Consider the following 17,409-nt stretch of genomic DNA (forward strand, 5'->3'; position numbering starts at 1 on the left):
TGCAGGTTTGCAAATAGTCAACAATGAAGCAGAAATGAAATGCTTTCCCAAACCAGCACCTGGTAATAATGATAATGTTTACAAGACGGATAGCATTTAGGAAAAACTAGCTGCAATATCAGTGATAATACAAAAAAATCCATTAGTTATCTAAACATTATGGCTCGATACAGCATATATATATAAATAGTATATTGTGTGATAATTCTCTTTCAGGTAGCACTCATTTTAATTACCGTTGAACAATGTCTTTTGACTTACCCTAAGTTACAGCAATGACATAACAAATTTTATATACTTATTTCTCCCAAATGCTAAAAAGTTAATAGAAACTGTTGATACTGAAGAAATACATACATATTTTATACCTAAAGACAGAATTTAATGAAAGAAACTATCTCTAATTGAAAAAAGAAATTTTGAACTATTTACCAGGAAAGAACCTAAAAGCATAAGGGCCTATTTATAAAAACCCACTTAGTAACTTATTCATTCATTCATTCATTCATTCATTCAATCATACTATTTATGCAGCATACTAATAACTTTTAAATTTGTTCCTGTCTGTCCAGCAGTATGCAAAGACAACTCCTGGACCGGGGAAAGTGACACACATCTCTAATACCAGCTTCTTTGATTTGGGGGCCAGTGACGACAGAAATCAGAGTATTGCACGTCCACAGCCCGGTTGGCTACACAGCAAGGCAGAGTGCGGTGTAGGCAACAAGCAGAGGGGAAACAAAGGAATAAAGGAAAACAAAACAGAAAAGTAAAGCAGAAGAGCTGGTTCAGTTGCTGGTGCTGTGCATGGTTAGCAAGCATGAATACCTGCATTTAATTCCTAGCACTGCACTGTCTGGTTGTAATGATGTTATTCTACAATCCCAGCATGTGGAAGGTAGAGGCAGATCAACAAGAAACTTAAGGTCACCTTTAGCTACATAGACAGTTTAAGGCTTGCTTGGTATACATGACACTCTGTCTCAGAAAGGCAGGTTGAGGGGGAGTCATTGCTATCTTGAAAGATTTTAGGTATAAATAATATTAATAATTTACATATTATCAATCAAAAATTTGACAGAAGGTATTCTGACTACACAGAACTTTAAAAGTTCTTAAATTAGTTAATATTTTTTTTCACAAAGATGCCATGGATCTGATTTTTATTTTGGAAAAAAAGAAAACAATAAAAATAATTAAGTCCTATGAAGATGATATGCTCATGTAGATACATGGAGAACACAAAGGATTTGGAGATGATATTTAATTTAATTTTTTAAGGAGGATAAGATTTTTGGAAAGAAGAGATGAAGGATTCTGTACATCTGTATATGAAGTGAACAGTGTGAAGATGTATGATTGAATCAGGATAAACAGTTGAAAAAATTGTAGAGCTAGGTTGAGGTTTCAATTTGATCGCTCATGCATGCACAATGCATTTGTGAGATCAGAAAGGATACTTTTTAAAAAAAGTTAAGTAAGACTTATTCAGTATCTGAGATGAGGCTATTATTGCAGGGAAAAGCTAAATGATGTATTGAGAATATAAAGTCAAAAATATTTCTTGGTGACCCAATGTGACATAAAAATATAAAAGAACAAAATATGTTTCTTACATCATTGTCATATAAAACAGATTGAATGCTGATTTCATTTAAAAGCAATGGAGAACTCAAAGCACAGTGGAGTTGTACATAAAAGTCAATACCATTTAGTGCTAAACTTGGAGAGCATGCTGCTTAGGTTTATGTCACTTCAATTAGCGATTGATTGGGAGGGCGCAGACCACTGTGGATGGTGCTACTCTTTTGGGTTTCGCTTTGGGTTCTTCTATAAGGGAGCAAGCTGAGGATGCCAGGAGGAGAAAGCCAGTAGGCAGCACCCCTCCATGACCTTTGCATCTGCTCCTGCATCCAGCTTCCTGCTAAATAGGTCTTTTCCTCCAGCAATACAGCAATGGTAACTCTAATCAGGATAGAGAATATGCAAAAAAAAATATATTTATTGGAGCTCTTTTCAGAACTATGTTAAAGCTATGTTAAAGCTTTAATGTGGATATTCTTTATATCCACATTAAAAGTGAATATTGAGGAAAATAGAGTGGTACAGTATGTAAAATGTTTTTTATGTAAAGTTAAATATTAGTCAATAGCCGTTATATCACCAAATGTACGATGGACTTTTTGTTTGGGTCTTTGATGATCCTAAGCATGTAAATCAAGAAGTTAGTAATAGTGAAAATAATTCCTAGAGTTTAAAAAGCTCCAACTTTAGTCTGAGGAAGTATTAGAGACAGCCCCATGGCCCGCCTCCTGTGACTTGCAACATTTACTTTAGAAACCATAAATTACTCTCTCTCCCTTTGAGATACAAATCTCCCCACAGTTAATCAGACTCTCACAATTTTCACAGCCCAAGAATTATGCCTCTCATCTTGAACATCATCAACAGCCCTTTGCCTAATCTCAGTGGGAGGGTAGGAAGTCACTTCATTAAGTTCCAGCGAGGGAACATAAATGAGCTAATCACACTGGGCATTCTTCCTGTTTACCTTCCCCAGCACTTTTCTCAAGTTCACACCAGGGCTTAAGAATCTTTCTGAGCAGTTATCTTCCATCTTCCCTCTTTATCATGGTTATCCGCAATAGCCTATTTATATACTATTTACTTAGTTACAGACTATTTACTTAGAAAAGTAAATTTTGTTGTCTCTCTTTTCTAGTTTTAAATTTTGAAAAGCTTCATACAGTATATGATAGGACTCATGGGCCCAGGTAATTATGGAGACTAGATATAATCAAAATCTTTAAATTACAAGTTAGGAACCACTTCCATAGTAAGTGCATAGTATTAATTTTCTAGGAAAAATATTTATTTAAGTAATGCTTACTAACTTTAGCTTTAGTGGAGCAGAAGGTAGATGGAAAGCAAGGCTAGGTCATTCTGTTCAAAGGTTTTTCATATAAGTTGATGCTTCTAAACACCAGGCTACCAATTTTATTGCAATCATTTCCACTCATTTTTTGATAAAAGCGTTTGTGTCTGCTACATTACATAATTTATTATCTGCTATAAGTTTTTGAAAGAAAATCTGCAATCATGTATCTGCTCTCCATAGACATAAAAATTTAAAGGTTCATTTTATTATTTTTATGTGTGTGCATGTGTGTTTGTGTGAGTGAATAGCATGTGTAAGTGGGAGCCAGTAGAGACCAGAAGACAGGATTTAATTCAATAGGCATTTGTGAGCTGCCTGACACATGTGTTCTTATTGTAGTAAGATTTTCTGATAGAGCATCAATTGCTGTTAACCACTGACTTGTCTCTCAGGTTTAGAGAAAATTTATCCAAGGCAGGTTGATGTAGTCAACACAAAATATAATACATACATGTTTGAGCTCAGGGGGAGAGTCTAGATATGCAAGGGAATAGGGCAATGCTCCAGAGAAGTGATAGAAAATTTTCTGAAGTGGTGGGTGGGGGACTGGGGAGTTGCCAAAGGATGGTTTAAAACATATGCAGAGGAGACAGATTGGTGGTGAAAACGCTACCATGAGAGGAGAAAAGATAATGACAGTTGTGTTTTCTAGCTCAAGAGAAGCAAAAGTTGAAGCAAAAGTTCATATAAATTTGTGAAGTTTTTTTTTTGAAGAAATGCTGTGTAATATTATTTTAAGATGTGTCATGTTCATTTATGCCTTGGAATGTTTGTTTAATGATGCAAAGATGTGTTGCATTCATTTATGTGGCATTTGTTTGACTTTGTGAAAGCTGTGTTCCTTTGCCTGTCTTAAACATTTATGGGTCTAATAAAGATCTGAATGGCCAGTAGCTAGGCAGGAGAGAAGGATAGGAGGGGCTGGCAGGAAGAGAGAATAATTAGAAGAAAAGCCAGGAGCAAGAAAAAGGAGATGAGAATGCCAGGGGCCAGCAACCCAGCAAAACATCTAGTCACATAATAAGAAGAAAAGAAAGAGTTATAAAATAGAGAAAGGTAAAAAAGATAAGTGGCAGAAGATAGGCAGGATAATTAAAGTAACAAAAGCTAGTTAGAAATAAGCCAAGCTAAGGCCAGGCCTTCAAAAATAAGAGTAAGTCTTCATTTATATTATTTAGGAGTTGGGCGGTGGGTACTCAAAAGGCAAAGACTAAGAAACAACTACAGAGGAATTATAAAATGGAAGTATTTAAACATGTGTGGGTATCTAGGAAGCGTGTTAAAATGTAGGTTTTCAGAATACAGTTCTACTGCTGTAAACAGGATCCCAAATTCACACTGTTAACATAAAGGCCTGCTGTGTTACTTCAGGCTATTTTTATTGCTATCATGCTATCGACCTCATGAAAATACATAGGAGAATATTGAAAAATATATGTGTATGTATATCTCAGAGATCTCTTGAATGCTGTCTCTTTCTAGTTGCTAAAAAGTAAAGGACTATTGCAGCATAAATTAGAAATATCCACCATAGGTTCATAGATTTGAACCCTTGGTCCACAGTTGTTGTTGTTTGTGAAGTTTCTAGAAGCTCTAGGAGGTAGAACTTTGAAGAGGGGATAATGCATTAGCAGAAGGTTTGAGGTGTTGTAGCCTGGCCTTACATCCTTTTGTCATGAAATTCTGACTGTCAGTCAGTCCTCAAGCGTCTTGTCTCTTCCACACCACAATGAATTGTATCCCTTTTGGATGTATAAGCCAGGATGAGACATTTCTTCCCTTAACATGTGTTTGTCAGAGTGTATTTGAGAAAAAGAAAAGCCAACAGTGAGGGGAATAATTTGAGTATATTAATGAGATGCTGCTTGTTGCCTGTCCTTGTGGTGATATTTTGTTTATGCTTTAACAAATAAAGCTTACCTGAAGATCAGAATACAGAACTAGGTACTAGTTAACCATGGAGGCTGGGCAGTGGTAGCACACACTGATAGTCCCATCATTTGCGAGGAGGAAGCAGGAAGCTCAGGAGAACAGGGTCACACTGGGCTACACAAGATTTAGCAAGTCTTAAAGAGAAACAGAGCTCACAACTTAGACCCAAGCACTTGAGATCTCACACTAATCCCAGCACTAAGAAGGTGGAGAGGGTGATACAGCTGGTCAGAGAGAGATATGTAAGGGGGGAGGAGACAAGAGCTGAACCCTTTTTGGTTTGAGGATTTCATTGTGGTAAGAACTCTAGTGACTGGGTGCTCTGCTTCTCTGACCTTTCCACTTTCATTCCCCAATATCTGACTCTGAGTTTTGATTATTAAGACCAATCAAAATTTGTGATACATTTACCCTTCTCATATTGCATCAATGAAAACACCATGTGAGAAAAACGAGGAAGACCAAACTAATTTCTGCAATTTAATTTTTATAACGCATAAAATCTGTTATAAATAATTTGCATTCAAACATTGGTTCTTTTCTTTATTTTTACTACAGTAGAACACACTCAAAATGCACAATATACTTTTAAGACCTACATGACTCAATTTTTTTCAGATAGAATTCAGATAAAATTCTCTTCAGTAAGAGTTGTTAGGAAATTAGAAGGGTCACAACAAAGGGTGATGTCAGTGTCTAGGTCATACTTGAGTTCTCACAAATGAAGTGGTAAAGCTGAGTTCTGATTGTAAGTTTAACAATGATGAATTTAAAATAAACAAACAAACAGTAAAATCATTTCCAGCATTTGGTGAGAGAAGATGATCCTGCTGTAGAGAGGTGTCTGATAAAATCAGCACCTCACATCATCATACACCAATGCCTCCATTTTCCTGCCTTTCTTTAATTTGCTTTATATTTGGAGTTATGGTAAATGATCATTAGATATATCAATAATATACATATTGGATGATGATTCATCCAAATTAAAGAACATTCATATTTAAACTATCGTTAAAAAGAGTGAAGCTATATTCTCAGAAATGGAAGAGTTTAAGTATTTCTGAAACTTGAATATTAATTCCACTTCTCTTTCAATTGTCAAGTTTCTTCTATTCCTTTTTCAACGTTAGGCTAGGAAAAATTAGGAGATAAACTCTGCAGATGGCTATTATTTGTTTATGCTAGTCCTACAAAGGAAACTCAGTATTATAATAACATATGAATTAAAAAAGGGATTCTTCCTTTGAGATAAATGTTTATGTGTGAACAGACATTGTATTAGAATTACAAATAAGTTCTAATATATGCATAGAGTTGTTGCTCTAATTGTTTCTTCAAAAGAACTCTCTACACAGAAAGCATCATGTCCATACAGAAGGGCTTCCATTCCTCTTTGGCTGATTGAAATTCAGGAGATAATCCCTTATCTTCAATGAGGAAGTTCATCAGGCATGCAAGTCCTACCATGCCCCCAAACCGGTCTCTAGGGACTCCAGTTCCATCCTATTCATTCTAAAAATTTTCCCAGATATCTCACTAGGGAGTAGGAGGGAATGTAAACCAGAGTAATTCAGGGAGATCTATTCTGCGCACAAGGCAGTTTTTGCTTGAGTAAGCATTTTATGGAGCATTGTAAAATCATTAGAGCAAAAGACAAAGCGTGGTTTCATTCTCACCTTTTTTTTTTTCCTGACTTCTGCTTCAAATACGCACTGTCAAATTGCCCTCTTCATAAAAACAAATACGTTGGGAATATACTCTAACTTTATAACTACTTTAAACATTTTTAAAACTTTATTCTCAAATGCTTTTATTTCTTTTATCCATTCATCTAAGACACCTCTCTGAGTAGTGGTGAGAACTGTGTTGTGGGAGGGCCCCACTTGCTGATTCTCAGTCCCACCCTTGAAATAGAGAACTAGCAGCCTCTTGCACATTTTTTACTTTCTAGTTTTCCTTTGTGGAAAGAGTAAAGGCTAGTAAGTAGGAGGTCATCCCCCAGTAGTGGTGCTACCAAGTATTGAAAATGCTGCTGTCACATTAAGAGAATTAATGAGTCTTTTATGAAGTCAAAGAATTGGGAGAGAGGTCTTTCAATACTTGATAAGCCAATAAAGTAAACTCAACCATTTCTAGGTACTGCTCTGCTCTCAGCTCTTCTGATAAATTTGTGATCTCTTCTTGTATGTCATTTATAAAGAAGTCAATACCAGGAACCTACATTGGTACTTGGTCAATGCAGAACACTTACATCTATAATTGTCAAACTGTTGGAACTACAGGGCTCTAGTTTGCCAGCTATTTAAAATTTTCTTTTCCACTGCTCATTATCCATGAAAGACATAGCTATCTGTAAGTCAGTGAAGAAGCAAACATGTGCTTGGAACTGCAGGCTTTATTTCACATACGGATCTAAGTTTTCTATGAGCAAGTCTCCTGAAGTGCTTGCATTCAGGTGGGATTGCCGATGAAGCTATTATTATCTACTCTACAACACAGGAGTGAATGAAAACCGCTATACCCCATGAACCTAACAGTTACAAAAGAAAAAAGATACATCAGTTTTTCTTAAGTCCTTATCTTCAGGAAAAATGGGTTGAGAATGAAGTGCCCAAACTTGTTACTGATAGAGAAGAGTCTCTAGAACTCCATTGCCCATGGAGGAATTTATTATTTAGCTTTATTATTAATAGGAACCAAGGAACACTGGCTTTGATTCTTCACAGTCACATGCTAGTATTGTTTTTCTGGCTAGAAAGTCTTCAAAGACCATATTGTTTGAAATTATTATGAGACTTAACAAGAGGCAACTTTCCATTTAGTCAGTTTTAACTTCACATCTTAATTAAATTACTAGCTTTGAGCCAAGATAATTATGTAATTCTTCCAATACATTTCATTAAATGAAATCCTCTTTATCTATATAAAAGCTTGGTCATTATTTTATGCCTAATCATATTCAAGAACATGATTACATAACCAGAAAGACCAATATTTCATTTTTATTTTTACTGGGAACTTTCTTTAGATTAGAGAGGGCACAACTGACTTCCTTGTAATTGGTAGAGGATTTTAACGTTATGGAGGAAAATACATATATACCGGAGTCTTAAGAAATCCAGACTAAAACATAGTATGAGGAAATAAATAGGTTCAGATAAAATGAGAAATAATCTACCTCTAAATTTAAATTACAAACCTCAATATGTACATGAGATTTTTTTAAAAGAAAACAGAAATTTGCTGCAAGCAGAACTCAGAGATATCAGCATAAAAGGGTTATATAAAGTTATATATTGTATAAAAATCATTAACAAAGTGTTCTAAACAGTAAAATATTCAAAACATCTCTGGAACAGTCACCAACAAAGAATAAGGGTAGAGGTAAAGAATGAGAAAAGGAAGTAAAGCTGTGCCACAATAATATATTTAATTAAGTGAAATTTAGTTTTTTGTATTTATGTCACATAAAAATTTATAAAATTTAAGAATTCAGTCGTTAAGGCAATTTGATTTTTAATTATTTTCTTAATTAGGGTTTTATTGCTGTGACAAAACACCATGATCAAAAGCAGCTTGGGAAAAAATGAGTTTATTTCCGCTTAGAGTTCCACATCACAGTCTGGCAAAGGAAATCAAGGAAATAACTGAAGACTGAAACCCAGGGCCAGAATCGAAGCCAGGGTCATGGGTGTGTACTGCTTTGTGGTGCTATTTTGTTTGTGCTATAACAAATAAAGCTTGCCTAAGGATCTGAGTATGGAGTGAGCCATTAGTTAGCTATAAAGGCCAGGCAGTGGGGACACACACCTTTAATTCCAGCACTAAGGAGTCACAGGCACTCAGATCTCTGTGAGTGCAAGGCCACCCTGGGCTACAGAATATTGAGCCAGTCGTAAAGAGAAACATAGTCAGTCAGGCAGTGGGGGGTTCACATCATTAATCCCAGTACTTGGGAGTCACTTGCCTTTAATCCCAACACTAGGGTGGTGGAGATAGGAAGTGATAGGGCTAGGATGAGGAATGTAAAACATGAGGAGACAAGAGGTCAGGATTCAGTCTGAGGTTTCATATAGAAAACTTTCGATCTGAGGACTTGTAGAAACAGGATACCACATTCGGTCTGAGGGTTTCAGAGAGATAAGAACTAGTGGCTGGTTGCTTTGTTTCTCTGATCTTTCGTCTTTCACCCCTAATATCTGACTCTAGGTTTTTATTAATAAGACCAATAAGAATGAGTGCAACAGTGCTAACTATCTTGCTCTCCAAGTCTTGATTAAAATAATTTCCTATACACTCTTTAGCCATGTGCCCAGATATGACATCACCTACAAAGTTGTATGTTGTCATAATTAATCATTAATCAATAAGAGTACTGGAGGTATTTTTTCAATTGACTTTTCCTTTTCCCAAATGATTATAACTTGTGTCAAGTTGGCATAAGACTAGCGAACACTGAACTATAAAATATACTTTTCAGATTGTATATATTATAATACTGTAATTACAATATTATCTACAACAAATTGTTATATTGTTGATAATTTCTACGTAAATCCACATTTTCATTATGCATATAAACTCCCTTATGCTTCTGACTTCTTGACTGTGGTTCTGTAACATTTTTTATTTTTAAAATTGACATTAACCAAAGGATATAAATCCTCATACCAAGGAAGGATTACTTTCTGTGTTTACAGCAGAGAAAGGAGAACTAATTTACATTCAACTACCTTGTTATTTTTTTTTATATAAAAGAGAAAACTCGAGGTGAGTTAGACCTCATTGTTTGACACCTTGAGGATATCTTTCTTGTTTAATTTTAAGTCTCTTGGTATGATACCTCTTTTAACTTGTCTTCAAATACATTCGCTGGTTTATTACTGGAAAGTACAGAAGCCAGCATTTATAAACTTGGGCTAAAATCAGAAAGTACCTTGAAAAGATATGACAAAAAAAGTTTTCTCTTCTTTTAAAGATGTTTTATTTTATGCAGTAAGGGAGCGAATGCTTCCACTTCATATCCCACAGGACAGCATCTCAGGTGAAAACACTATAATCATTTTATGGGTGAACTCATCATCCTATGGGAAAGGGGCCAGCAGTGAGTGTCTGCTTTAACTTAGGGCCTTCATATAAGGTCGGAGTTTTGAGCACATATAAGAAGAGCCTATGATAGATAAGGGAAGATAAAACTGATTAAAGAGGCAATTGTGTAAGCTTTCAAATGAAGATAAAGATAAATTGGTGATGATGATTAACTCAAGTTTACAGTACATTGAATGTAAAGGTAGTTTAGGGAGAAATTTGTGAAAATTGCATCTACTATATAAAATGTATACACTTAAAATCACAGAAATAAATATCAAATTTTCTTGCTCACCAATTTTTATACCTTTCATATGATTTCTGAGTTGTTTTAGATCATATTAGAAAATTGAGTCATTTAACAGCTAAATTGTTAGGAAAGTTATAGAGAGATATGTCATTAAAAAACAATAAAAAGACATGTGCAGTCCATAGGACATTGTGGAAAAAACCATGAAATAAAAACTGCATTTTGTGGAGATGCTTTAGAAATATGGAAGGAAATGGTAGATTATTGAGTTTACATTAAAATAAAAATATTAATCTCAAAATATTTTTCATTTGTATGAAATTTAATTTATTAATTCATGTTTAACATTAATTTTAAGGTATTGTGTTTATGCAGGTCAATTAAAAATATAATCTATAATTAAAAACACATATTAATAGTTATCTATAACAGTCAAACTTAAAGTTAGGTTTTCAAGACATATTTCAGATAGATAGGTAATCTTCTTTAAGCACTTAAGAGTTCTAAGAAATATGGCTTTTAAAATAATTTAATAACTTAGACTTTTCATGACACTGAGGTGCCTCTGCTCCTGGTTGCACCAATGTACTTCATAAAACATTATGGGCATCAAGGAAATTCCATATGGAGTTTATTCTATTTATGACAAATATTTGTCATGTTGGAATGAAAAAAAAACTGTCCTTGCCATAATTGCTGACAGTTACTGTACCAATAAAATGTAAGAAATGCAACTGCAAAACTTTGAAAAAACAAGATAGGACAGTCCTTCAAAATTCCCTGCTTCTGAAAAAGGTGTGTCAGATATTCTAGGCCTGTAGACCAAGGATGAATTCCCCAGTATTCCAGAGGAAACTTGGGTGATTGCCCAGGCAGCCAGTTGCTCCTATAATTTCTCAAAATTTATGGGAGTTTCTTACCTGCACTTCCTACTTACTCAGATGATATTATTTCTTTCTTAGGTCTTTGATGGATTTAAGGACTAGACAATTATAGTTATAGTTTTCTTAATTATGATAAAAGAAAAATTAGATATAAAACTTTAAACTCTCCAAAATAGGATAGATAAATAAATAAATATTTTTCTTAATTTTGTCAAATACAAATAAACTAGATATTTTAACTATAATTCTTACTTGATAGCTATTCTGATGTATACAATTTTACTATGTTAAAGATGAAACTTCCCTTTTTCCTTAGACAGAAAGGGGAAATGTTATGGGATAATTCTGCAGCCATGAATATATATTGCTTCCATTGGTTAGTAATGAAGTACATTCAGCCCATAGCAAGACAGAACAAGGGTAGGCAGGAAAGTGAAACTAAAAATTCAGAGAGAGAAAGGGTGGATTAAGGAAATTGCAAGTTGACTGGTTTTGGAATAAGTTGTGCTAAAGAACAGGTAGAGACATGAAGCCTTTGGTAAAATGTAAATTACTAAAAAGGGGTTAATTGAAGTTTTAAGAGCTAATTATTAATAAGCCTGACTACAGGCCAAACACTTCATAATTAAAATGAGCTTTTATATGATTATTTGGGACTAGGTGGTCAACAAAATAAGGACTCCATCTGTTGACATATGGCACCCAATGTGGAAGATGTATCTCCACATAAAGCCTGGAAAAATCTTTTAAAAAAGAGTTCTAAACATACAAAAATAGACTCAAGAGCAGCTTCATAGTTCACATTTCTCATGCAAGCTGTGGTACAGAACCAAGTCCCCTGGCCATGGCAAGTTGAGTTGCAAAATGGCAGAATCCTGCTCTCTCTCTCTCTCAAAATGGTTAGAGATACACAGTAAGGACAGATTCAGACTAAAGAGGATCTTAAAAATGTAATAATAAAAATATAATAAACCACATAAAAATAAAAATATTCAGAGTCTAGATAATATATATATTTCATTCTTTCTTTGAGATACTGTATGAGAACAAAGATTGAGTAATGATGATAAGGTCATGTAAGGTAGAGACAATAACAAAAATGTCTTCATAGAAAATGAGAGAGATATCATTTGTTCCAACAAGATGGCTAAGAAAAAGGCGTTTCCCACTGTCCATGATGAAAATATCACGGTTATGCAAACTATTTCTCGGAATTTTCCTTCTATATAGCAGCGCTGATCAAAGGAAATGATATCAGCAGGTCCATCATTTGGTGTTCTACAAAATAATTAAAGTTTCCAGGATTTGGAGGTTTAGGAAAGTTCCAAGTATGTTGCTTGCCACAGTGGAGGAAAGTCATTGTCCACTCCATTCCAAAGAGAATTGAGATAAAACAACCTTCTTTCTTTGACTGAGGAGTCCTAAATTTACACACTCAGGTGAAGAAGTAAGTATAAGTTAAATGCAACTATATTTCACAAGCCTAGAGAAGCCAAATCATAAGGAGAACCCAAAGAAAAGCATATATAGATCTTCCTGGAAATTGGAAGCAGACAAGATCACTGAGCAAAAGTTGGGAGCATGGGGGTGGGGTGGGGGAAAGGGAAAGGGGGAGAGAGAAGGGAGAAAGGAAGGATTGTGGAGAGCTTGGGGGAGTGGGAGGGTTGAGATGGTGGAAGGGCAGATATAGGAGCAGGGAAGATGTCTTCATTTAGGGAGCCATTTTAGGGTTGACAAGAGACTTGGCTCTAGAGGGGATCCCAGGTGTCCACGGGGGTGTCCCCTGCTAGGCCCTTGGACTGCAGAGGAAAGGGTGCCTGAACTTGCTTTGTCCCATACTAACACTGATGAATATCTTAAATATCACCATAGAACCTTGGTCGGGCGATGGATGGAGATAGAGACAGAGACCCACATCAGAGCACTGGACTAAGCTTCCAAGGTCCAGTTGAAGAGCAGGAGGGAGAAGATGAGCAAGGAAGTCTGGACCGCAAAAGATTGGTCCACCCACTGAGATGATGTGCCTGATCTAATGGGAGCTGACCAAGGCCAGCTGGACTGGGACTGAATGAGCATATGATCAAACCGGACTCTGAACGTGGCTGATAATGGGGCCTGACAGAGAAGACATTGATAATGGCACCGGGACTTGTTTTTATGGCATGTTTTGGCTTTTTGGGACCCCAGTCTATTTGGATACACACCTTCCTAGGCCTGGATGGAAGGGGGAGGGCCTTGGACGTCCCACAGGGCAGGTTACCCTGCCCTCTCTTAAGACTGGAGCGGGAAGGAGGAAGGGGAGTGGGAGAGCAGGAGGGGAATGGGAGGAGGGGAGGAAGTGGAAATGTTTGAATGGAAAAATAAAAATTAATTATATCAAATTATAGGCTATATAAAGATCAAAAAGGAGAGGAATGTTTCTTCCACAGGAACATTGCATCCATATACCATTTCCCAACTAAACAAGATTGCCTGAGTACCAAGTTGGGAAGTAGTTTGGGATGGGAGAAGAGTGCTTTATTTTATTTATTTTTTATTTTTTCTTAAGCAAAATTTGATCTTTTATATATTCATAGGCTTTTTAAAAATCATAATTGTGTAGAACTTTGTAAATTGAACCCATGAACAGGAAAATCCTTATAGATCTTAATTAGGAACTAGAAATTACCCCCTGTCTCCAAAGTTAGGTTGAATTTGCTAGCAATAAGCCTGTCTGAATAAGAAACCAACTTTAAGTGTAGCCTGCGATGTGGGCAACCTTGCAAAAGCAATAGGAATATCACTCCTGGTGAATGTTGATCCTGCCTTTCTTGGTTTCAGCTTTGACCTGTGGATGTTCCCACTGTGGTTTTGAAAACACCATCAGGAGGGAAAGCTACAGACTTGTTTTATTCAAGGAGGAAAAAAAAGTCTCCTTCAAGAAATTCATAAAGCATCTCCTTGAGATATTGGGAGAACTTAATGGCCTGTGCCAGATTAGAGTTCAGCACACTGTGCCTCACTTTACAAAAAATAAATAGCATCCATTTTTCACAGGTAGTGGAAAATTGCCTTCTAGAATTAGCAGTGATTCACAAAATGATTTGTTGTTATGAATTCATTAGTTTTAGCTCCCCATGTAGTTAGGCGTCAGTCAACTTTAAAATCAATGCCCTAGTTAGACAAATAAGGCAATGAAATTCAGCAATTATCAGGAAGTGTTTTGTTTCTACCCACTGAGACTTGAAAACGACATCCAGAGAAATGGCGAAATCAGCTCATATCATGCCTCTGTTGACTGAAATAGGTGTTCACTATGCCAAAGGATCATTGTGATGCCACTTAGCATTGCTTTCATACCGGCCTTTCTTTGCACACCTCTGACATTCATCTTATCTATGTTCCCTGTCCTGTATTTCTGACACAGAGACCTGGTGCTATTCCTTTCTTTTTCCTAAAACCAACTTTCTTTCTATTTCTATTTTTCCTTCACATAGCTACACAACACTTTCTGACTGGCTTCAGAGTCAGAAACCAAGAAAAGTAAGGAATAGGGGCCAGTTAATGGCGATGTATGACATTAAGATAGAACATTGCTTTATTTCTTCTTATTATCCATTTTATTGCGAAGCTCCATTAATTTCAAAGGGAGCTTATTACAATCCCAGTTCTCAGAAGAGTAGCCCATTACAAATGAAGAAGGATGGAAGTCTCAAACTGTATTCTGAAGTCATCTGTGTCAGCATTCTGATGCCAAGATGAACACTGATGAAAGGAGACAGGAAGGAGAGTCGAACAAAAGGACCCACTAGGGACGCATAATAACATGAACTGAAGCTCCCTCATTATGGGACAGACACTGCAAAAGTGTTGAAGCTGATGAAAGTAGTAATTTATAGGTAATGATTGTACTTTTTTATTTAAAAATATATATTAGGTATTCTCAGATCAGCAGATACAAATGAGAAACTAAAAAAAAATTATATTCAGTTGGAGCACATATAAGAGAGGAGGCAAAAAGTTAGAAACTATTTTAAAGATGTGCCCAAAGCTCTGAATTTTATATGCATATGCTTGTGTGTGTTTGTGTGCCTGTGTGTGCATCTATGTATGCATTTATAAATTAATATGTAATTTATCATATAATGTGTAATATATATGCTCATATATTAATATTATTTATAAAAATATCAATTTAAAATATATTAACATATGTTCACATACATAGTCAATAGATATTAAAATTATAAATATTAATATGCATTACATTATTTTATAATTATTATAACATCACAATATAAAATTATAAATGTTAATATATAATTACAAATATTACTATATTTAGTATATAACATAGCTATAAATTATATGCATGTATATTATATATAAATATATATTTAGAGTATTTCATAGTTCTAGTTCATCTACATTATTTTATTTATTAAATATATGCTTTTAGAAAGTTGCTTGTAAACAGGAAATTGTAATTTTCAATATATCTATTTTCATTGAAAAAATTATAGTAAAGCCTACAACTCTAAACACACCTGTTGATTCTACATTAATATCTTATGTGTATGCTTGAACAAATTATATATCTGCATATAGTATTTCAATGTGTGTACATATAACTATAAACAGTACTAAATGTTTTTGACTATGTCTTTCTGAAAAATTTGAATAACCAGTTAACTATAGACAAATTTTAAAATATGAATGTTTTAACAAAAAGTTACTTGCCATTTTGTTAGTCAATTTTTGAAAAATAGATAGCTATAAATAATTATTAAACAAAAAGAAAATTTGATGGACAGTATAATGAATAGCTATGATCCTACATAACTTGCTAAGTATAAAGGCAATGGCCACAAAGATGTTTATAGACTCTACTCTATTTATTAATATTCATAATTAGGAAGACTCAAAATTGGTTTCTTAAGATATTCTAAAAAATATTTATCTCCAAAAGTGTAATTCAATCACAACCATGCATACTACATAGCTCAAGTCATACACTGAGATGACAACGATAACAGTTCTCAGGGAATAGCACACTTCTTGCTGTTGTTTGCGGAGTGTATGGTGGTTGGGGTTCTTCTTGCCTCTCACCCGTGGGCTTACCTCCACATCTTGGAATTGGTCCACTCCACATTACTTTTCCATCCATGAGAATACATGTTATTGTTTCTGTTCCCTGGGTTTTAATGAACCCTTCTTCACAAATAACAGAAATGGAACTTCCTAATTGAAAGTTGTCTCCAAAGCGACGGGCATTGATGGGTATTCCTGGATCAGGACACTCATTATGGCCAAAAGCTTAACAATGAGAGAAAGCATGAGCAGTGTTAAAAAGGTATTTCCACATGAATGTAAAATATATATATATATATATAATAGTTGTGACTATTTCAACACGAAATTTATACACTAGGACTTAAAAAATTAAATGTTTAACTCTGTCTATCTATCTATCTATTTATCTATCATCTATCTATCTGTCTATCATCTATCTATCTATCTATCTATCTATCTATCTATCTATCTATCTATCTATCTATCATCTATCTATCTATCATCTATCTATCTGTCTATCATCTATCTATCTATCTATCTATCTATCTATCTATCTATCTATCTATCTATCTATCTATCTATCTCTGTCTATCTCTTTTTTGGTTTTTCAAAGACAGGGGTTCTCTGCAGCTTTGGAGCCTGTCCTGAAACTCGCTCTGCAGACCAGCTGCCCTCTAACTCAAAGAAATCTGCCAGCCTCTGCCTCCCGAGTGCTGGGGTTAACGGCGTGTGCCACCACCACCCGGCATTTTTGTTCATTTGAGCTGATCATTAGAATTAACCAATACAGAAATTCCTGTTCCAACTTGTTGAGATTCCAGTGAACATGAGTCCTAACACGTTTATGCGATCCCCCTTTAAAGTTCCATAACTCGTTTGCCAGGATTGGAAAAAAGTTTGATTGTGAAGATTAGGACAAGGTTTCAATTTAGTCAAAAAGAATGGCAATTATTTTACAGCCTTCTATGACTATTCAAGCTTTTCTTTCTATTGCCTCAGAAAAGAAACTTTACTCTCCAATGACCACGTCCTAGGCACAGAGGTGTGATATTATCTCATTTAATACTTAGATAAGCCTGGTGAGGAAAATATCACCATGAAGAGAAATGTCAGATATGATAAAGTCATATAGCTTATCTCTAGTCATAGAAATAAGAATTTATAGGACTACAATATATCCTCAGTTTTGACATGTAAAATGTTCTCAAAACCTTTGGCATCTTTCTCATGTCTCATGATCTTAGATCACTTCTGTATTTTTA

General features: G+C 35.1%; 1 protein-coding gene across 1 annotated transcript in view; it reads right to left on the minus strand.

Moving 5' to 3' along the window:
• Window positions 1-17,409, minus strand: part of Csmd3 (CUB and Sushi multiple domains 3) — a 1,053,984-nt gene that overhangs the window by 387,784 nt on the left and 648,791 nt on the right. The window contains exon 16 of the mRNA XM_087898772.1: window positions 16,196-16,390. Within this exon, the coding sequence (XP_087754898.1) occupies window positions 16,196-16,390 (195 nt within the window). The remainder of the gene's footprint in view (window positions 1-16,195; window positions 16,391-17,409) is intronic.

This window comes from Myodes glareolus, chromosome 19 (genome assembly GCF_982192425.1).
Source record: "Myodes glareolus chromosome 19, mMyoGla1.1, whole genome shotgun sequence".
In the NCBI taxonomy this organism is placed as follows: domain Eukaryota; kingdom Metazoa; phylum Chordata; class Mammalia; order Rodentia; family Cricetidae; genus Myodes; species Myodes glareolus.